Source organism: Balaenoptera acutorostrata, chromosome 11 (assembly GCF_949987535.1).
Source record: "Balaenoptera acutorostrata chromosome 11, mBalAcu1.1, whole genome shotgun sequence".
NCBI classification, from domain to species: Eukaryota; Metazoa; Chordata; class Mammalia; order Artiodactyla; family Balaenopteridae; genus Balaenoptera; species Balaenoptera acutorostrata.
This window is the reverse complement of record NC_080074.1, coordinates 17,550,992-17,574,435: the sequence shown is the minus strand read 5'-3', so window position 1 is coordinate 17,574,435 and position 23,444 is coordinate 17,550,992. Positions and strand designations below refer to the sequence as shown.

The following is a 23,444-nucleotide window of genomic DNA, read 5'->3' as shown; positions in this document are numbered from 1 at the left end:
TGTAGCAGTAATTTAAAAAAAGATGTGTATGTTTTAGTTACCAGAGACTTAATATTCTTTAACAGTATGATGCAGTTGCTGAAACTGTCAGTTCATACTTAGATTACATTAATAACTATACCCAAGTTATGGAAACTAGTAGTTACAATATCTAGGCTAGGGGAATTGGTAGTTCCATTAAATTCTTACTGGTCAGATTATAATGAGTGGCGGTGCCACATTTTAAGGGGGCCACAAACTGTCGCATCTCCAGATGAACCTGATCAGGTTGTTAGATCTGAGAGCCATGACCTTTGAAGACTCATTGAAAAGTCTCTATATAGTTTGGCCTGTAAAAGAGAAATCTGAGGAATGATGTATTAGATTTCTTTAAATATTTGAAGGGCATTCAGGTTGAAGAGGGAACAGATTTGATCTCTGTGGCTCCAGGAAGTTGAATTAGAACCAAAAGATGAAGGTGACAGATATTAGTAATAATTGCCAACATTATTAAGCTTATAACTGTGTAGTAGGCATTATGCTAAAGGCTTTAAACACATTGTCTTTTGTAAACCCTGTAACAGTCTTCTCATATGGGAAATAACAAAGTCACAACTAATATTTACCCTGTGCTTTCTATAAGCCAATAACTATTCCAGGAACTTCATGTGTATCATCTTTTTTAATCATCAGAAAATCCTATGAGGGTAGGTACTGTTGTCACGTCCATTTTATAGGTGAGAAAATAGAGACACAGAGAGATTGAACTTACCCAAATTGAAACAGCTAATACGTGTCAGAGCTGGGAAGTCCAACTCTAGAGCACAAGCTCTTAACACTACTCTGTAGTGTTTCTCTATATTTTTATCCCATTTTCAGATAAGGAAAATGAGGCTTAGAGAAATGAACTTGGCCAGGTCACACAGCTGGGAACGTATCAGAGAAGGCATGCAAACCCACGCCCGTCCTAGTCTAGAGCCTTTGTGGCAGAGTTGTGTAGGCTGCCCTGAGAGGTAATGTACCCTTTCACTAGAGCTACGTAGGCAGAATACAGATGACCATCAGTCCAAGGTGCTGGAGGAACTGAGTCTTATTATGTAAAAGATTGAATAAGTTGACTTTCAAAGACCCCCCCCTCCCCCGTGTGATAACATTTCAATATTTCTAAATTCTTTAATTTCAAAAACATAACTCTCTGCAGTCACTATAGAGCTCCTTTGAGCTGAAGGGGGCAATGTCTTTTTCATTCTCCTCATAACTGCGAAAGAAACCTAAAATTCACAACGCTAAAGTGAAACCCAGGAGAGAGGAGATGGTGTGATCAGCATGAGCTTTGTCTGACATTTTAGGAAAAGTTGAGGAAGTGACTAAGGGCTGTCCCAGTAAGGCTCCAGAGTTCATTGTGGAGGAGGAGGAAGCAGTGGGGGACAGTTTTCCTGCCTCCGCACCATACATTAGACCCCACGTGGCCAAGTGCCCCAGCCACCTCTTTGACTAGGGTCCAAGGTTTGTAGGTTGTTGCATTTTGCTTTTTGTTCACAACCATTTTGATGCTGGGGATACTGCCCTTGGAGGGTAGAGGTATGAACCTTTCTTTCAAACCCCCAGTTGACGTACAAGTGTTGACACTGTTGAGTGCTTTATATCAGGACAGGAGATTTGTTCTTTCTCCCTAGTGTTTCTCCTGTTTGTACTTTGAAATGAAGCTGACAATCTGACAGGACCCTTTTTGGACTCACTTTGTCAATTAACTTGGCTTTTTAAAACTTGAAGCAGTTTCATTTTTATATATTTACAGGAGATAAAGATTATCTGGTGTCTGGATGTAGGAATGATGGGTGGAGTGACAGACAAACCTCTGCTTTATCCCGTGTAGTGTGATCTAAAACTGAGTGATTCTTGACTGCCCTTGACTGTGTATTAGCCTCCTTCTTTTAAACAGGTTTTTTTTTTTTTAAAGGAACTCCTTTATTTATTTATTTATTTATTTATGGCTGTGTTGGGTCTTCGTTTCTGTGCGAGGGCTTTCTCCAGGTCCAGCAAGTGAGGGCCACTCTTCATTGCGGTACACGGGCCCCTCACTATCGCGGCCTCTCTTGTTGTGGAGCACAGGCTCCAGACGCGCAGGCTCAGTAGTTGTGGCTCACGGGCCTAGTTGCTCCGCGGCATGTGGGATCTTCCCAGACCAGGGCTCGAACCCGTGTCTCCTGCATTGGCAGGCAGATTCTCAACCACTGCGCCACCAGGGAAGCCCCTAGCCTTCTTCTTAATGTTACTGACTTAATCAGTAACGTTATGTTATGATTATGATATGTCTTAATGTTATTGCCATCAACTTGATTGCTGTTGTAGGCCTCTTTCTTCTGTCCCTGCTCGTGACTTTACTGTTCCCTTCTGTGCATTGTATCCCTGCTTGAGTCCTGATCACAGCCTCTTCTTAAAGTGGAGGCATTGCCCTAGGACTCTGCTCTTACTCTGTGTTCCAGACTTCTAAATCAAATCATCCACAAGTCAAATAATACATTTTAGTGCCATTTGAGGCAAAGCCAGAAGTGCAGCTATTGGTGTCTTTTGTCTAATGGAATCCTGGCTCAGAAGAAATAATTTTTCTCAGATTTGATTGAATTAATTAAAATTAAACTTAATTGTTTTTAAAATAAAGAAGTATAGCTTAAATAGCTTGTGGGCTAAAAGTTCTCATCTTGACTAATTTGAGATGCATTGATACAGTGATTTAGTGTTAGTAAGCAGCCTGCATAGTAGAATTATATTATTTAGTTTTTCCACGATGGGAAAGCTTCCTAGATTTGGGCTGAAGTCCTGGCTCGGCTGTGTACTAGTTGTATGATGTTGGGCACATTACTTCTCTGTGTGTCAGTTTCCTCTTCTGTAAAATGGAGATCGTAATACTTAACCTCATAAGGTTAATGTGAGGGTTTAATGAGTTAATTTGTGTAAAGTGCTTATAACAGTGGCTGGGCATATATAGTAAGCATTCAGTAAATGTTAGCTTTCATATTCAGATTCTGACAACTTCCATTCATCTCTGGTTCAAGCTGTCATCCCCTTTTTCCTGCATTATCACAGGAGCTTCCTAAGTGGTTTTCCTGCTTTTACCATTGTCCCCTTTATAGTTTATTTTCAGCATACCAGTCAAAGTGATATTGATCCTCTTCAGAGTTAGAGTAGGTCACTCTACTCAAATCCTCTAGAGGCTTTCCACTGAAGTCCTTACTGCCCTACCAGGCATTACACAAATCCTCCTTCCACTCTCCATTTTTCCTATTCCTCCAACCCCCTGACCCCTGTACCTCTCTGATCTTCTCTGTTCTCATCTCTGCCCTCTGTGCTCCTGTCATACTGACTTCTTTGTTATTACTTGAACATGCCAGACAAACTGCTGTTTTGGGATGATTGCATTTGTTATTTACTTTCCTAAAATTCTCATCTATATATTTGCATGGATTACTTATTCAACTTCTTCAAATCTTGGCTCAAAATCAGCTTTACAATAAGCCTACTTTGATCACTGTATTTAAAATTGTACTTACCACCCCAGTGGCTCTTTTCCCTGCTGTATTTTTTCCATAGCACATATCTGACATCTTACAGATTTCAGTTTCTGATTTCTTTATTATACAAGTCTCCTTTCTAGAATGTAAGCTTTGCGGGGGCAGAGATTTTTTATTGTGTTTACTGCCCTTTTTTGTTTTTAGTACTGAGAAACAGTGCCTGGCATGTATGGGCATTCAGTAAATATTTGCTGCTTAAGTAAATTATATTTGTATATATGATATATGTATATATTGAAAACAAGAAAGATGAAGTGGCTGCTGCAGAGAAATACTCCATCCAGTATGAAGAAATGGAGGTAAATTTTCTTTCCTGTGCTGAATAACCTCAATATTTTCCTTTGTTAGAGATGTACAGTCTTACTACGTCTTTGTGAGCTCATGGATGATGAAAATGGAATCTATTTTATCTAAAGAGCAGAGAATGGATAAATTTGCTGAAGACCTCACCAATAGATGTAATGTTTTTATACAGGTAGTTGCATCTTCTTACTTAGAATATTTGGGGGGGGTCATTTCTTTGTTAATCCAATGTACAGAAGGTACACTTTGAATAAATTGTAAAGGGTAGGATGTGTTTTTGTTTTTAAAACTGAAAATTGATTTGGTTATGTATGTTTGGATCTGTTTGACTTAATTAATTTAGATTTTCTAATATATGCATTTAAATCTCTACACTCCCTCCAAGGCATGACTTTTTTGCTGTATCGCATAAGTTTTGATGTGTTGTATTTTTATTATTCTTTAGTTCAGAATATTAAAAAAAATTTATTGTGATTTCTACTTTGCTCTCTTGGTTATTTTGAAATAAAATTCTTAATTTCTAAATGCATGAGGGTTTCCTAGTTATCTTTTTATTATTGATTTCTAGCAATACTAAAATACTTCCAATATTTTGAAGTTTGTTGAGATTTGCATTGTGGCCCAGCCTGTGGACAGCTTTGGCAAACATTTCATGTATACGTAAAAAGAATGTAATTTGCCTTTTGTTGGTTGTGGTGTTCTATATATATCAAGTAGGGTCATGTTTGTTAGTGATTTTGTCTGAATATTCTATCAGTTACTGAGACAGCTGGGTTAGAATCTCCCACTATTATTGTGGATTTTTCTATTTATCCTTCGTAGCTTTGTTAGCTTTTGTTTTATATATTTTGAGACGAAGTAAGTGCATAACATTTAGAATTGTTATAGTTTACTGGTGAGTCAAACCTTTTATCATTGTGACATGTCCCTTTTAATCTCTAGTAATGCTTTTTGTCCTAGGTCTTTTGTTTGTGATAGTAACATAGCTGTACCAGTTTTCTTTTAATTAAGGTCTACATGGTCCATCTGTTGTCATCCTTTTACTTGCAACCTGTTTGACTTCTTTATTTAATGTGTGTCTCCTATAAGCAGCCTGTATTTCTCCCCTATAAAACCGTTTTCTGTATATGTCAATACTGATATTTAGATTTAAAATTAGCACCTGATTAGTTGCTTTCTATTTGTCTCACTTGTTCTGTGTCCCTATTCTTTTCCTTTCTTGCTTTCTTTTGAATTATTTTTATTATTTCATTCTTCCTTCTATTGGTTTGTTAATTCAGTATTTTACTGTTTTTTTAGTGGTTACTGTAGAGATACTAAGATGCATCACTGAACATTCAACTCCAATATAAATTAGTAGTTTCACCACTTTCCAGACAGTAAAAGAATCTTAAGCCACTTTAATTCTATTTATCCCTCTCTCACCTGTGCTGCTGCTGTGTATTTTGATTCTGTATATATTTTAAATCTTACAAGGCATTGTTGCTGTTGTTTTCAATAGTATTCATTTAGATTTACCCATACATTTACCCATTCTGTTGTTTTTTATCCTTGTTGCATCTCCTCATCTTTCTCCTTGCAGAATACCTGTTAGTATTTCATTTAATTTTTTAAATTTTGTGTTTGTTGAGAAGTCAGCTGTCAGTTTTGTTGCTTTTTCAATATGTGTCTTTGTTTAATTGCTTGTAAGATTTACTTTTTGGTTTTTAGCGATATTATTACTTTGATGAACCTATGTGTGGTTTTCTTTGTGTTTGTGCTGCTTGGGATTTGTAGAGCTTCTGGAATTTCTAGAAAATTCTCAGTCATTAACTCTTTAAGTACTATTTCTGTTCTATTCTCTTTCTGTTCTAATTATTTTTTCAGTTACATCTAACCTGCTATTAAACCCATCTGCTGACTTCTTTTATTTTTTTCTGAGTTCTTAATTTTAATTATTTTACTTTTCAGTTTGTTTCTTTTTTATAGTTTCCAGTTCTTTTATGAAATAATTTTGTGTTTTATTTCTTCAGCATATTCAACATAACTATTTTGAAGCCCGTGTCTAATAATTTCATTATCTAGATCTTTCTATTAGCTATTTTTTGTTGTCGTTGTTTGTTTTTGGATATGTCTTATCTCTTTGTATGCCTTGTTATTTTTAATAACGCATTTTGTATATGGAAAAACTGTAGATATAATTGAGGATCTGGGTATTGTTTTTCTTCCTCCAGAGAGGATTTAATTTTTGCTTCTGATACACAGCTAGTCTAGGACAAGTAGCACCCAGATCACCTCAGCCCAGTCATGGATTGAGATGACTTAAAGTGGGACCTAAATTCTGTGATGGCTGTCTTTTCTAGTTCACGCTTACTTTCTAGGGGGTAGTTTTTAAGAACCCAACTCAGAGCCTAGGTGATTTGCCAGGACCCCCTCCCCTCCTTGATGGGCCGTGAACTCGTATTTTTACCCTCCTTCCCTTGTGGGGGTTGTTGAAAGATACGTTTGGCTTCTGTCTTTACTACCCTCTTTGGGAATGGGCAGATGCCTCTGTGGGAAAGCAGCCACAAATGCCAGGCTCATGTCTCTGGGTTTCTGTCTTCTCCCAGGTCTTGGCCTTGTATTTTCTTATTTTCTTGATAGCTCTTTGATGCTTCTCAAGAGATTTTAAAAATGTTTTGCCCAGATTTCCTAGTTGTTTTCTGTGGAAAGGTTGGTCCAAATTATTCTGCAGTTAACAGAAACAGACCCCAGACCTCCCCACTCCCCATTTAGATGTTTAAAATACATCTTTCATGTATGTCCTTCACAAATTAATGACCGTCAAGGAATGGTGTGCTATTGGTCCATGAGTTCTCTGCCCCCTTTCCCCCACAAAAAAGAAACTCCCTTTTTTTTTTTTTTTTTTTTTTACCTGCCTTAGAGTTATACTTTTGCTGTTCCTTGTCTCTGCTTTTTAACTTTTCCCAGTGCTGCACTAGGGCAGAGTCTGGTGTAATAGTCCTGTAGCTGACAAGGTAAGACTTGTGGCTCTTTCCTGCATGTATGCCCCAAGCTTTGGTCTTATTGTCACCGCTTAGGATGCTACCTTCTCTCTCATTTCTTAGTTCTCTTAATTTTATCCCATCTCTTCACCACAGAGCTATTATTGGTTCACAAAAATCCCCTCTCCCCCCGTTGAGTATCACTCCTTTAGTGAGCCATTGTTACTGATGGTAGAGCAGGAGAAAAAGGTTGAGGATCACTGGCATATAGCTTCTGCCCTGGCTCATTGGATATATTCACAATAACGTAGTTCATCTCTAAACTGTACAAGTATCTTTTTTGGTCCCTCTTTATAAACCTAAAGAATCTCCATCATTATGTTCCTCTGTGTCCTTTTTGGATCTAAATGAAAATATATTTGAGAGGTAATACCCTTTTTCCTGTTTTGTGTTCTATACTGTTTCCCTGGGTTTACTAGCACTAAATTTTTTTTTTAAACCTTAAAAGACCTGTGGCTTCCTTCATAAATAGAAGGATAGGAGAGAATCTGTTCTTATTGGGCTGGAAGGAGAGAAAGTCTGAATAGCACCAGCATAAGCAGGGGACATGGTAGCAGATGGATAGTAGGGATTGGCCTGGGTGAAAAAGAAACGGGGATTCGCTTGGAACTGAGAAATACTGTTGGATATCTGTACTGGCCAGAGAGCAGCTCTCTTTCTCCTTCTCATTTTTCAATTCCTACTTCCTTAGAGTCCTCAGCTCTTGTCTTAAGCTGCAGCAGATAAGAGTCTTTATCCTCTTGCCTGGCAGGTAAGATAAGGATGAATAGATATCTTCCTGACATCCAAATCGTTCCTCTGAAAGTTTTGTTTTAATGGAAAGATTCTTTAACTGTGGTTATATGCTGTAATGTCAACCGTACTAAACTTCTGGTAAGTGATAGGTTACATAACTTTTAAGGGCTGCTTTGAAACTTAACCATCATGTATAACATTGTGTAAGAAAGAATATTTCAAAATCTTAAGAGCTGACTTTAAAATGAACTTTAAAAACACTAGTTATTGGCAAGTTGAAGAATTATTATTATTACATGGAGAATGAAATCTTGAAGAAATGAAACCTTTTCTTGTGATTATAATCAATGTTTTATATTATTTTTTATAGGGCTTTTTATATGCATATAGTATTAGTACCATTATTAAAACCACAATGAATCTCTACATGTCCATGCAAAAGCCAATGACCAAAACATCAGTTAAGGCATTATGCAGGCTTGTTGAACTTCTCAAGGTAGGTTTTAGATTATTTTACCTTGCCATTATAATTGAGAGATGATGCGAGCTTAAAGCAGGATTTTTTTTTTTGGTTAAGATTTGACTTCTTGATGATGAGAATAAAAAAATTATGGAAAAGTGTACTTATCTCTCAGCTGGATAACGGAACTAGCCACTGAAAGAAATTTCAGAGTAATTTTCTATGAATGGCCAATAAACTTTATTAAAAGTGAACATGTAGTGAAAGAGAAAAGAAGGAAAATGAAAAGGTTAGCCTAAGTATTGGTAAAGTTTTACTCACGGAAGTTTTAAGCATGTTGCATGAGTTTTAAAAATACATGAGACGTTAATATTATTTTATAGTATTCAAATGTATATGAGGCTAGTCAGCAGGAGGCTGTTTATTTTGTAATTTAGAGAAAGTGTTATAATTTTGGGATTTGAATACTTTTGAAAATGTGGTAAAATGCTTCTTAGCATACTCTGTATAAATAAAAAAAAGAAACTCCTTACAGGCAGGAGAGCCCACTTTTAACCTTTTGTAAAAACTGAAATAAAGATTTGCTAGTAAATTTCTGCTAATAGTGGCTTTAGATTTGTTAGGAAATAAAGATAGTTTGGAGATTGTGTTTTTAGATTTTTAGCATTTTTTTCTTTAAGGTATTACCAGTTATTTTTTATGAAATACAAATACAGAAGTGTATATATAGATGCATATATATCTTATATCTACTATATAAGCATAATTTTAAAAATAATAAACACTTAAAAACCTATCATCCCACTTAGGAAATAGAATGTTACCAATATTTTCAAAGCCCCTGTGTTGTCCCTCCCTGATCGCATCCTATGCTACCTCCTCAGAGGAAGCACAGCTCTGAATTTTATCATTCCCTTGTTTCTTTTTAGTTTGCCACATATGAATGAATTTATCAACCATTCATTGTTTAGTTATGTTTTTGAAATTTGTGTTAATGTATTCTTCATGTATTCTTTGGCTTGGTTCATTTTACTCAAAATTTTTTATTTGAACTTAACCATGTTGGGATGAGTAGCTGTAGTTCATTAATTTTCATTATTGTGTAGCTTTCCTGGGGATGGACTTTTGGGTTTTTTTCCAGTTTTTGCTATTATAAATAATGTTGCCATTTTTGTATATGTCTCTTGGTGTAATTGTGCAGAAGTTTTTCTGAAGTATTGTATACCTGTGAGTGGATTGCTGGGTTCTGTGATATGTACATAATCAGCTTTTCAAGATGATGCCAGATTGTTTTCCAAAGTAGTTCTGTCAGTTTACACACCTCCCACAATATATTAGACTTCCCATTGTTCCCTAACTGGCCAACATTGGTATCATCAGCCTTGTGTGTGTGTTTGTGTGTGTGTGCACGTGCACATTGGTGTTTATAAATGATTTTATACTTAACATTCATTTCCCTGATTGTTAATGATGGTATCTTGTCTAATACTATTAACTGTGTTTCTTTTGTGAAAAATATGTTCATGTCTTTTGTTCAGTTATCTATTGAAATTTTTGCCTTTTCTAAAAAGAAGTGTTTAATTTGTTTGGTGTCTTTACATATTCTGTGTACTAATCCCTTGTGTGTGGCAGATACTTTCTCATACGTTGGCTTGTCTTTTAATTTTCCTTATAGTGACTTTTGATAAATAGAAATCATTAATTTAATATAGTTGAATTTACCAGTCTTATCCTTTATGGTAGTGCTTTTTGCCTCTCATTTACAAAGGTCTTACCTAGCTCAAGGTCATAAAGATATGCTGTAATTTTGCCTAAACGTTTTAAGTTGATTTTCATAAAATCACTTCCGATTCTTTTTAGGCAATAGAACATATGTTCTACAGGAGAAGCCTGGTTGTGGCTGATTCAGTCTCACATATAACACAGCATCTTCAGCATCAGGCTCTTAATTCTATTTCTGTGGCCAAGGTATGAAAGTTAGTATGTATTCAGCATAATTATATTATCTTTCTAGTTTGCCCTTCCTGTTGTTTTATTTGTGTTTTCTAGTTAAACCTGTGTACTCCGTTTCTTCAAACACAGTATTCTTGGTTATAATCTCCATGGTATTTTATGATTTTACTTAGAGTGATCAGGGTTATCTTTACTCTGAACTTGCAGCATTAACACAGTTCTATTAAAAAATGACATATTATGCATTTTAAAAATATGATGCATCTTCTTTTAAGAAATGATTTTCTTACTACATTAATACGGTAATTTTGAAGTATGCCCTAGTAATTTGCTGTCCCTGACAGTGCTCAGCGATAATGTTATGGCAGTAAAGCATCTAACATTATCACAAGAAGCTGAATGGGGAAAGTATTTGTCTGAGTGCTCTTAAGTTGAATCATGGAAAAGATAACTGAGAAATTTTTCTTCTGCGTCTTTTGTTATTGCCTCAGATTTAAAGCTGATATTTCCTGTTTTCTTTTATCTTTAAGAAAAGAGTAATTTCTGACAAAAAATATAGTGAACAGCGTCTTGATGTGCTTTCTGCTCTAGTTTTGGCTGAAAACACTCTAAATGGACCAAGCACAAAGCAACGACGACTTATTGTTTCTTTGGCACTAAGTGTTGGCACACAAATGGTAAATGTATTGCTGTTTCTTATGGAATAAAAATGAGATCTGAGGTTTCACACTTCCCTTACTACTGACCTAAGAAACCTGTCCTTCAAGTGCAACTTCTCTGCCTTTTTCCCCTCCCTGATAGAAAACATTTAAAGATGAAGAACTCTTTCCACTTCAAGTAGTCATGAAAAAGCTGGATCTTATCAGTGAACTTAGAGAAAGGTAAGTAGGTATATGTAATGATACTCAAAAGATAGGGGTAATGGAAACATCAGAGCTTTTTTTTTTTTTTTTTAAAGATAGCAAGACAAGGAATATAACTTAGGTAGACCATTAGTTCCTGTTCATAACTTCTTTAGCATGACTAAAAGTAGACTGTGACAAGCTATCATATTTCTTTAACTTTGCTTCTACAGTAAGGCTGTAGCTTTTGGAAGAACTCACGTGAGAAAATGTGATATAGCCCTTAGAGCATCTGGCAGACCCTGGAACATATTGTGATTGTTGTGATGCGTATCTCTGATGGACTTAAAATTGCTGCTTTATAACAAGACTTCATCTATTTGTGAGACTTAGAGCCATCTCACATAGTCTTCTGTAATTTTATTTGGGGCATGAATTTGAATTACATTGTTGGTTAGCCAGTCACTAAGATGAATTAGGTTTTGGAAGACTTATTTATATAGCTCCTGTGGCTTTATTGTTTTCTTTTTGTTAAGTAAGCAGTAAGTTTCTTAATGGGAAAGTGGGTCTTCTGAATTTTGATTCCCAGCCGAATTAAGGTTTCAGCACAATTTGTATTTAATGCTCATATTTGTAACATGATGTTTTTGTTGTTCTAAGAAGCTCAGATTTTTGTAGTTAGTGGCATTTAACTTTCCACCCTTGGTAGAAATACTGAGCCTTCTTTACTCTAAGATATTTAATGATCATTTTGTTGCCCGATAATGTGTGAAATAGTCACTTAGCAAAGATTATAGACAGGTTGAGTGCGACTGGTTTTTGTTGTTGTTGTCATTGTTTTGGTCACAGTTTTTTGAAAGGTCTCCGTTTCAGCTTTGAGACAGGTGCATGTGATGCAGGTCTTGTAAGTCTAGTCATATCAAATAATATTGAAAATAAATTTATTTTAAACTCTAAAAGTTATCTGTATATATTTTTTAATACCTTTATTGGAGTATAATTGCTTTACAATGTTGTGTTAGTTTCTGCTGCACAACAAAGTGAAACAGCTGTAAGTATACATATATCCCCATATCCCCTCCCTCTTTAGCCTCCCTGCCACCCTCCCTATCCCATCCTATATTGTTTCTTAAGTATGCTTTAAAACTGAAGTGTATTTGCAGAATTCTGACAGTGTCGGGTATTGGAGTGTTTTGTTAATGTTGTTCAATTTGAAAAATATTTATTTTGTGGCTTTTCTATACTAATTTTGGGTTAAATGATGTAAGGAATACAAAAAAATGAGTAAGACAGAGCTTTTACCCTTATAATATATAATGTCATTCCTTTTATTATTTTTTGGGGTTACTTGAATTTTGGTACCACTAATTATTACTTTACATTGTAGAGTCCAAACACAATGTGACTGTTGTTTTTTATACTGGCATCGAGCTGTCTTCCCAATTTATTTAGATGATGTATATGAAAATGCTGTTGATGCAGCCAGATTACATGTAAGTAAAGAATAATGTAAAGAATAAACCCATCATTTTTTTAGTCACTGTGTAAACCACTTTAATTAATTTTAAAATAGATCATTTAATAAAGTGTTTTAAAACTGCTGATGCCGTTTTTTAACAGTGCTCTGCATATTCAGTACAATTTATATAGTCTGTAGATAAATTTTATATTGCTACTAATGAATTAATATATATTTCACTCTTCCCCTCATATTCCTAATCATTCTCATTGCACTGGGTTTTAGTTTGTGTCAAAATAATATGACTTATTTGTCAGTAAGTTATATGTTGTTCAGATCTTTCCATTTCTTTATGGAAATGAGTATTTGAATGATCAAGGTAGGAAAAGGATAAGTTAATGTGAATTTTTTGTATACTTAAAGTATATGCTTTAGAGAATAAAATTCGACTCTTACTTAGGAAAGTAATATAGTCATATGTAAAAAAAACAGCCTTCAGATTGAGGTTTTGTCTTTTAAGGTAGATAATTAACCTTTGTAATATAATTTAGAGATGTAATTTTTCTAAATTCATGTACATTCTACTTTTCGTCTTAGTACATGTTCAGTGCTTTACGTGACTGTGTACCTGCTATGATGCATGCAAGGCATTTAGAATCCTATGAAGTACTTCTGGATTGCTATGACAAGGAAATCATGGAAATTTTAAATGAGGTAACATATTTTGAGATTGAAAAGCTTAAAACGTGTCTAGAATGCAATGTTTAGAAAAATTTTTTGGATTGAAGCAGGCTTTCACAAATTTAAGATTATTATTGTAAATCACAAAGGAACTATCACTATTGTGCTAAATTGGTCTTTAATTCCTAATTTTTAATATAGAAATCCAGATTAGGTATTTGGAAAACTTTTTTTTACTTTAGTAAGTAGTATATTTGAATTTAAAGTTCTGTTTATTAGAAGAATGCAAATGCAAAAATTGGTTTGACTACTGTCTGCAGCTAATGGTCATATAGTTAAGGTAACTTAACTATTAATGTTTTATTGAATTTCATTTGGAAAGCTAATGACTGAAATATTTTATATTTAAAAGTATAAAGCCTATTGTGTAACAGATAATTTGAATGCAGTATAGTACATCCGTCCCTGTTTTAATGAAGTGTGTATTATAAACACTGATATCTTTAAAATTAAATTTCCAACTAGCAGTATTTTTATATGGAGGGAGGAATTAAAAATGAGTAAACTTCACAATATAAACCTTATATAGGTTTGATAAAATTGTGAAATTTTTAAATGTAGTTTCTCATATTAAATACTTATATTTAGAAAATAAAATACATGTCTGGCCAGTACTTAGAACCCTGTGGTACACCAGAAAAAAATGATTAATTTCATTGCCTTTAGCTCAATGAGTTTTGTGATTTTTTTTTTTAATGATTATTAAAAGGAAGCTTTTAAAAAATTTCCTCTCTTGCATATTCTCAGAACCTTTCCTCCTTTGTTGCTGGTTTCTATAAATTTTATGCTTAATATTGTGTATTCATGTTCCTTGTAATGAAGCCATCAGATGTTAGCTTTTGATTTTTTTTTCAAGGGTGTTATACTTAAAATAGTAATGAATTCATTAGAACTCATCTAACTGCTCCCTGGTCAAAAAAAATCATTGATTTTCAATAGATAGCAAAATAATTTCACTCTCCCAATAAAATAATATTTTACCATAGAGTATTTAGACTCTTAAACCAGTTTGACAAATTTTTTCATCATTGCACAGATAATAAAGCTCTAACAGTGAGAACATAGACACCTAGAAGAGTAATAAAATTAGAATATTATTTTGAAAAATTAAGATAGCAATTCTTTTGTGAATAGCATTTGCTGGACAAGTTGTGCAAAGAAATAGAGAAGGACCTGCGACTTTCTGTGCATACTCATTTAAAGCTGGATGACAGAAACCCTTTCAAAGTTGGCATGAAAGACCTGGCCCTTTTTTTCTCTCTGAATCCAATTCGGTTTTTCAATCGTTTCATTGACATTCGAGGTGAGTGTTCTGGTTTCCTTCTTAGGGTCATATTCTATATTTGTTTGCCCTGTTAAAGAGAAAATAACAAAAATGAAACCTTGAGAAAATCTTTCTTTGTTTTAGTGCATTTATTCTTGAATTTCTTTTTGTTTCTTCATTTTTATTTTCCTAGCACCTTACTTATTTATTTATTTATTTATTTATTTATTTATAAAGGAATTCCTTTATTTTTATTTTTTATTTATTTATTTATTTATTTTTGGCTGTGTTGGGTCTTTGTTTCAATGCGAGGGCTTTCTCCAGTTGTGGCAAGCGGGGGCCACTCTTCATCGCGGTGCATGGGCCGCTTACTATCACGGCCTCTCTTGTTGCGGAGCACAAGCTCCAGACGCGCAGGCTCAGTAGTTGTGGCTCATGGGCCTAGTTGCTCTGCGGCATGTGGGATCTTCCCAGACCTGGGCTCGAACCCGTGTCCCCTGCATTGGCAGGCAGATTCTTAAACACTGCGCCACCAGGGAAGCCCCCTAGCACCTTATTTTAAAGGAAGAAATTTAATGTTCAAAGACAAGTTGTTTCCTTTTTAGTTTCATTTCTCTGCCTTTCCGACTGTTCATGAATCAGAAAAGTTTTGATCGTTTTTTTTTTTTTTGAAGCTTATGTAACTCACTACCTAGACAAGACTTTCTACAATCTAACAACAGTAGCTCTTCATGACTGGGCCACTTACAGTGAAATGAGAAATTTAGCTACTCAGCGTTATGGATTGGTTATGACCGAGGCACATCTTCCTAGTCAGACTTTGGAACAGGTATAGTATAAACTGTTCTTAGTATAGTCTGATTGTGGCATGATAACAGTATTTCTCTAAGAAAAATTTTTTCTTTTTACTTTATTTAGTATGTGTTTATATTCCAAGAAAAAACCTCATACTTGAGAAGAATAAAAAATTAGATGGTGCTAATTTGCTTTATGAAAGAATTTACCACAGCCTTCCAAATGTTTATACTTTTCCTTTTGTTGAAAATTTGAAATATACATAGATTTATATACAGCTTTTCAGAAACATGTTGGGATAGTGAGGCGACTTCTGCCGTATTTTAAAAAGTTTAATCAAGGTGACAGTTAAGGATTTTAAACCTAGATACAATATATAAGCTTTAATATCTTAGAAAATTGGTTAAATTTATGTAATTGTATTTGTCTTAAAATGAGTGCAAACAAGTATTTGGCTTTACTAATTCAATAAGCTAATTTACAGTATGGCAGTATCTCATGAGTGCAGAGGTTTGTTTTCAGTTAATTTGCATGTAATTCTTTCTAAGATAATCCAGATAATATTTACCAAAAAATCTTAATTCAGTTCCGAAAGTTGAGGATCATAATTTTTCATTCATCTTACTGCATATATAGGGACCAATTGCAGGATCAGTTTGTATATCCTTTCATTCATTTATTTATAAATTTAATATTTACTGAAAACATGCTAGACACTGAACTACATTTAGGGATACAGAAATAAATAAAAACACTCTCAGCTCATGTGGGAGAAAAAAAATGAGTAAATAAATTTTTAGATTAAAACATGAGAAAATCTATAATAAAAACTTAATCAAAGGGGTATTGTGATATTACTTTGAGCCCCAATTAGAAAAGCTGTGGAACAGTTTATATGATACTGTTAGGTATTAGAGTAGTAAGAATGAAGGATTCTTATTAGGTAACTTGTATATTAAAAGTGATCTAGTATGATTAAAAGAAGCATAAGGATTTGGAATTAGATATTTTTAAATCCCTGTGTTCTGCCTCTTCCTAGCTTCCTTGCGGAACTCCCTTAGCTTCATTTTCTTCAGCTGTGGAATTAAGAATAATACCTCATATTGGAGAATTCCATATAAAGAACCTTGCACAATGCCTGAAAAATAGTATATATTTTATAAATATATACTGTTTATATATAATACACATATTCTGGCTATTATATATAGAATAATAGCCAGAATCTGGCTATTATTTTAGAATCTTTTAGAATCTAAAATAGATTCTAAAATCTATTTTTAGAATCTGGCCATTAGTTTACTTTGCAAAAAATATAGAAAAGATCTTTGTGAAGACAAATATTCTCAAGAGTGGTGGTGAAATGATTGTGAGTCATGGATCTTCAAAATTTTAAATTTAACCGTTCCTGTCTACACAAAAGGAATAAGATAACAAGCAGTCAGATTTCCCCAAGTAGATAGTCCTAATTGTACATGTCAGAAGACTCTTTTTAACCTTTGGTTGTACTTTTTGTATAGTTGTTCTTTAAAATAATTTAAAAATATTGGGAGACTTGGTATAAGCAGTAAGTCACTATATTGATATGTCTGATTATTTTAAACTAATAATAATAGAACTTCTTTGTGGATTGTTTTGTAGGGCCTGGATGTCTTGGAAATTATGAGAAACATTCATATATTTGTGTCTCGATACCTCTATAATCTCAACAATCAAGTGAGTGAGTTTCAGAAAAAAATTTTTTATTAAAAAAAATTTTTTTTATATCTTTATTGGAGTATAATTGCTTTACAATGTTGTGTTAGTTTCTGCTGTACAACAAAGTGAATCAGCTATATGTATACATATATCCCCATATCCCCTCCTTCTTTAGCCTCCCTCCCACCCTCCCTATCCCACCCCTCTAGGTTGTCACAAAGCATTGAGGTGATCTCCCTGTGCTATGCAGCAGCTTCCCGCTAGCCATCCATTTTACATTTGGTAGTGTATATATGTCAGTGCTACTCTCTCACCTTGTCCCAGCTTCCCCTTCCCCCCACCCCCATGTGCTCAAGTCCGTTCTCTACGTCTGTGTCTTTATTCCTGCCGTGCCACTAGGTTCATCAGTACCATTTTTTTAGATTCCATATATGTGCATTAGCATATGGTATTTGTTTTTCTCTTTCTGACTTACTTCACTCTGTATGACAGACTCTAGGTCCATCCACCTCATTACAAATAACTCAATTTTGTTCCTTTTTACAGCTGAGTAATATTCCATTGTATATATGTGCCACATCTTCTTTATGTATTCATCTGTCGATGGAGATTTAGGTTGCTTCCATGTCCTGGCTATTGTAAATAGTGCTGCAGTGAACATTGTGGTACATGACTCTTTTTGAATTATGGTTTTCTCAGGGTATATGCCCAGTACTGGGATTGCTGGGTCATATGGTAGTTCTATTTTAAATTTTTTCAGGAACCTCCATACAGTTCTCCATAGTGGCTGTATCAATTTGCATTCCCACCAGCAGTGCAGGAGGGTTCCCTCCCTTTTCTCCACACCCTCTCCAGCATTTATTGTTTGTAGATTTTTTGATGATGGCCATTCTGACCGGTGATGTGATACCTCATTGTGGTTTTGATTAGCATTTCTCTAATGATTAGTGCTGTTGAGCATCTTTTCATGTGTTTGTTGGCAATCTGTATGTCTTCTTTGGAGAAATGTCTATTTAGGTCTTCCGCCCATTTTTGGATTGGGTTGTTTGTTATTTTGATATTGAGCTGCATGAGCTGCTTGTATATTTTGGAGATTAATCCTTTGTCAATTGCTTTGTTTGCAAATATTTTCTCATATTCTGTGGGTTGTCTTTTTGTCTTGTTTATGGTTTCCTTTGCTGTGCAAAAGCTTTTAAGTTTCATTAGGTCCCATTTGTTTGTTTTTGTTTCCATTACTCTAGGAGGTGGGTCAAAAGGATCTTGCGTGATTTATGTCATAGAGTGTTCTGCCTGTGTTTTCCTCTACGAGTTTTATAGTGTCTGGCCTTACATTTAGGTCTTTAATCCATTTTAAGTTTATTTTTGTGTATGGTGTTAGGAAGTGTTCTAATTTCATTCTTTTACATGTAGCTGTCCAGTTTTCCCAGCACCACTTATTGAAGAGGCTATCTTTTCTCCATTGTGTATTCTTGCCTCCTTTGTCAAAGATAAGGTGACCATAATGTGCGTGGAAGAAAAATTTTTTTAATGTAGAAAGGCTGAGGGGCAAAGAATTGATTCTCAATAGTGCAAGTTAGTAAAATAAAGAAGACAAAAAATAATTGTTTAGAGATTATCTTGTTTATTCCTTTGCTTTGACTGTATTATCTTTTTGAATGACTTTTCAATTATCTTTAATAAAATAAAATTCTAAAATTCTTGGGTTAACTGGTCAGTGTTTGCTATTGATTGTGTTTGTTTCATTACAGATTTTTATTGAGCGAACAAGCAATAATAAACATTTGAACACTATTAACATTCGGCATATTGCTAATTCAATTCGAACACATGGCACAGGAATCATGAATACAACAGTAAGAACCTTCTGGGAGGGGGGCTGTGTGGGTAATAGACCCCTGTTGAATTTGGTAGTTTGAAATTAGTTTTTTTCATCAAATATTCTGGTAAATATACATTATTGCTTCTTTATATTATACCTTAACCTCCATTTTTCTGTTTGGTATAATTAAAATGTCTGTTACTGAAATTGTGTTAGATGTGATGGAAGCTTTGTAACTCAAAAGGCACTTTAGGGACTTCCCTGGTGGTCCAGTGGTTAAGACTTCACCTTCCAATGCAGGGGGTGCGAGTTTGATCCCTGGTTGGGGAGCTAAGATGCCACATGCCTCGCAGCCAAAAAAACCAAAACATAAAACAGAAACAGTATTGTAACAAATTCAATAAAGACTTTAAAAATGGTCCACATCAAAAAAAATCTTAAAAAAAAAAAAAGGCACTTTAGAATGTTTTACCATCTTAAGATCATCATTATAAATAACATTGGAGATTTGAGGACATCAGCATAAGTATATATCTGGGTGGATTGTTTGATATTCTCTGTAAGTTGCTTCTGAAAGCAAATCATTGATAGTTTATTTAATATCAGTCACGCTCTTTTTTTGGAAAGGCGTTTACTAGTTATTTGATATCCATAAAAATAGCAATTTGCTGAAAAAATATCTTGAATCTTCTTAGAAATGGGCATTCAGTCACTTGCGACAGTCATTTGAGCTTATATGCTATGTTTCCTTCAATGGAAAAAGAGAAGTCTTTAAATTTACCTGGTTTTCAGGCCACAGTTTCTCCTTGAGGAAAGAAGAACGCAAATGTTTAAATAGTAAAGTGTTATTAAGCGTATTTGGGAGTAAAGGAATAGGGAGAAGTTACATGACTGGAAAGTTACGTAGGGACCATTTTAGTGTAGTGGGGAAGCCATTGAAGTATTTGAGCTGATAAGTAAATGTGATTGGAGCTCTGTGTTAGTGGTTATCAATAGAGGAAGGGGACATAGGTAGTCAGAGTTTCAAATTTAAAACAAGGAGTCATCCATGTAGAGATGTCTGAGCCTTTCAGGATGAATAAACTCTGAACCTTTAAGGATCAAACTCTTCTTTGACCTCATCTGTCAAACACTCATTCATGTAACAGATATAATTATGCTCATATTTTATGTGTCTCAGGCACTGTGCTGGGCACTGGGATAAGAAAAACAGACATTTCCTGCTCTCATAATAATTGTACTCTAGCAGGAAAAACCGTTGTTAATCAATTAACCACACTAATGAATGTAAATTCCTGATGCCTGGTGATGATGAGGTGAGCATAGAAGAAATACGATCAGAGGCTGGCAGTGTTACCCACTATTAAGAATGGAAAGGATATGGGCTTCCCTGGTGGCGCAGTGCTTAAGAATCTGCCTGCCAGTGCAGGAGACAGGGGTTCGAGCCCTGGTCCTGGAAGATCCCACATGCCATGGAGCAACTAAGCCCGTGAGCCACAACTGCTGAAGCCCGTGCGCCACAACTAGTGAAGCCCACGCGCCATAGAGCCCGTGCTCTGCAACAAGAGAAGCCACCACAATGAGAAGCCTGCGCACCACAACGAAGAGTAGCACCCGCTCGCCGCAACTAGAGAGAGCCCGCGCGCTGCAACGAAGACCCAACACAGTCATAAATGGATGAATGAATGAATAAATAAATAAGTGTATGGAAAAAAAAGAATGGAAAGGGTAAAGAAGAGACTACTTCTAAGACTACTACTGCTGAGGAGATCAAGAAAAAGCAGTGTTTAAGCCACAAGAAAAGTTCTGAGAAAGCACGTCTTTCTATAACTGGGTGATGAAGACTGTTACAAAGCACGTACAGGAGATTAACCAAGATGGCGGAGTAGAAGGACGTGCTCTCACTCCCTCTTGCGAGAGCACCAGAATCACAACTGGCTGCTGGACAGTCATCGACAGGAAGACCCTGGACTTCACCAAGGAGGATACCCCACGTCCAAGGACAGAGGAGAAGCCACAGTGAGACGGTAGGAGGGGTGCAATCAGAGTAAAATCAAATCCCGTAACTGCTGGGTGGGTGACTCACAGACTGGCGAACACTTACACCACAGAAGTCCACCCACTGGAGTGAAGGTTCTGAGCCCCACGTCAGGCTTCCCAACCTGGGAGTCCAGCAACGGGAGGAGGAATTTATAGAGAATCAGACTTTGAAGCCTAGTGGGAATTGATTGCAGGACTTTGACAGGACTGGGGGAAACAGAGACCCTACTCTTGGAGGGCGCACATGGAGTAGTGTGCACATTGGGTCCCGGGGGAAGGAGCAGTGACCCTGGGGGAGGCTGAACCAGACCTATCTGCTAGTGTTGGAGGGTCTCCTGCAGAGGCAGGGGCTGGCTCTGTTTCACCGTGGGGACAAGGACACTGGCAATGGAGGTTCTGGGAAGTACTCCTTGGCGTGAGCCCTCCCAGAGTCTGCCATTAGCCCGACCAAAGAGCCCAGGTAGGCTCCAGTGTTGGGTTGCCTCAGGCAAAACAACCAACAGGGAGGGAACCCAGCCCTACCCATCAACAGTCAAGTGGATTAAAGTTTTACGGAGCTCTGACCACCACAGCAACAGTCAGCTCTACCCACCACCAGAGCCTCCCATCAAGCCCCTTAGATAGCCTCAACCACCAGAGGGCAGATGGCAGAAGCAAGAAAAACTGCAATCCTGCAGCCTGTGGAACAAAAACCACATTTACAGAAAGATAGACAAGATGAAAAGGCAGAGGGCTATATACCAGATGAAGGAACAAGAAAAAACCCCAGAAAAACAACTAAATGAAGTGGAGATAGGCAACCTTCCAGAAAAAGAATTCAGAATAATGATAGTGAAGATGATCCAGGACCTTGGAATAAGAATGTAGGCAAAGATTGAGAAGATGCAAGAAATGATTAACAAAGACCTAGAAGAATTAAAGAACAAACAAACAGACATGACCAATACAATAACTGAAATGAAAACTACACTAGAAGGAATCAATAGCAGAATAACTGAGGCAGAAGAACGGATAAGTGACCTGGAAGACAGAATGGTGGAATTCACTGCTGCGGAACAGACTAAAGAAAAAAGAATGAAAAGAAATGAAGACAGCCTAAGAGACCTCTGGGACAACATTAAACGCAACAACATTCGCATTATAGGGGTCCCAGAAGGAGAAGAGAGAGAGAAAGGACCAGAGAAAATATTTGAAGAGATTATAGTCGAAAACTTCCCTAACATGGGAAAGGAAATAGCCACCCAAGTCCAGGAAGCGCAGAGAGTCCCATACAGGATAAACCCAAGGAGAAACATGCCGAGACACATAGCAATCAAAGTGGCAAAAATTAAAGACAAAGAAAAATTATTGAAAGCAGCAAGGGAAAAATGACAAATAACATACAAGGGAACTCATAAGGTTAACAGCTGATTTCTCAGCAGAAACTCTACAAGCCAGAAGGGAGTGGCATGATATACTTAAAGTGATGAAAGGGAAGAACCTACAACCAAGATTACTCTACCCGGCAAGGATCTCATTTAGATTTGATGGAGAAATCAAAAGCTTTACAGACAAGCAAAAGCTAAGAGAATTCAGCACCACCAAACCAGCTCTACAACAAACGCTAAAGGAACTTCTCTAAGTGGGAAACACAAGAGAAGAAAAGGACCTACAAAAACAAACCCAAAACAATTAAGAAAATGGTAATAGGAACATACATATCGATAATTACCTTAAACGTGAATGGATTAAATGTTCCAACCAAAAGACACAGGCTTGCTGAATGGATACAAAAACAAGACCCATATATATGCTGTCTACAAGAGACCCACTTTAGACCTAGGGACACATACAGACTGAAAGTGAGGGGATGGAAAAAGATATTCCATCCAAATGGATATCAAAAGAAAGCTGGAGTAGCTATACTCATATCAGATAAAATAGACTTTAAAATAAAGAATGTTACGAGAGACAAGGAAGGATACTACATAATGATCAAGGGATCAATCCAAGAAGAAGATATAACAATTATAAATATATATGCACCCAACATAGGAGCACCTCAATACATAAGGCAACTGCTAACAGCTATAAAAGAGGAAATTGACAGTAACACAATAATAGTGGGGGACTTTAACACCTCACTTACACCAATGGACAGATCATCCAAACAGAAAATAAATAAGGAAACAGAAGCTTTAAATGACACGATAGACCAGATAGATTTAATTGATATTTATAGGACATTCCATCCAAAAACAGCAGATTACACGTTCTTCTCAAGTGCGCACGGAACATTCTCTAGGTTAGATCACATCTTGGGTCACAAATCAAGCCTCAGTAAATTTAAGAAAATTGAAATCATATCAAGCATCTTTTCTGACCACAACGCTATGAGATTAGAAATGAATTACAGGGGAAAAAACGTAAAAAACACAAACACATGGAGGCTAAACAATACGTTACTAAATAACCAAGAGATCACTGAAGAAATCAAAGAGGAAGTCAAAAAATACCTAGAGACAAATGACAATGAAAACACGACGACCCATAACCTATGGGATGCAGCAAAAGCGGTTCTAAGAGGGAAGTTTATAGCTATACAAGCCTACCTCAAGAAACAAGAAAAATCTCAAGTAAACAATCTAAACTTACACCTAAAGAAACTAGAGAAAGAAGAACAAACAAAACCCAAAGTTAGCAGAAGGAAAGAAATCATAAAGATCAGAGCAGAAATAAATGAAATAGAAACAAAAAAAGCGCATACATATGCAAAAATATA

General features: G+C 35.8%; 1 protein-coding gene across 7 annotated transcripts in view; it reads left to right on the top strand.

Moving 5' to 3' along the window:
- WASHC4 (WASH complex subunit 4) overlaps nucleotides 1–23,444 on the top strand; it is an 86,173-nt gene that overhangs the window by 16,752 nt on the left and 45,977 nt on the right. For 6 of the 7 annotated variants that reach the window (XR_009009826.1, XM_007165740.3, XM_007165741.3 and 3 more), the window contains exons 14-24: nucleotides 3,900–4,026; nucleotides 7,983–8,108; nucleotides 9,933–10,040; nucleotides 10,556–10,702; nucleotides 10,827–10,906; nucleotides 12,255–12,360; nucleotides 12,924–13,040; nucleotides 14,202–14,370; nucleotides 15,006–15,160; nucleotides 16,768–16,842; nucleotides 18,573–18,677. Coding sequence is in view for 6 of the 7 variants with exons in the window: in XM_007165740.3 (XP_007165802.1) it covers nucleotides 3,900–4,026; nucleotides 7,983–8,108; nucleotides 9,933–10,040; nucleotides 10,556–10,702; nucleotides 10,827–10,906; nucleotides 12,255–12,360; nucleotides 12,924–13,040; nucleotides 14,202–14,370; nucleotides 15,006–15,160; nucleotides 16,768–16,842; nucleotides 18,573–18,677 (1,315 nt within the window). In the remaining variant the exon portion in view is untranslated. The remainder of the gene's footprint in view (nucleotides 1–3,899; nucleotides 4,027–7,982; nucleotides 8,109–9,932; nucleotides 10,041–10,555; nucleotides 10,703–10,826; nucleotides 10,907–12,254; nucleotides 12,361–12,923; nucleotides 13,041–14,201; nucleotides 14,371–15,005; nucleotides 15,161–16,767; nucleotides 16,843–18,572; nucleotides 18,678–23,444) is intronic. The other variant, XM_057557703.1, reaches the window with a different exon arrangement.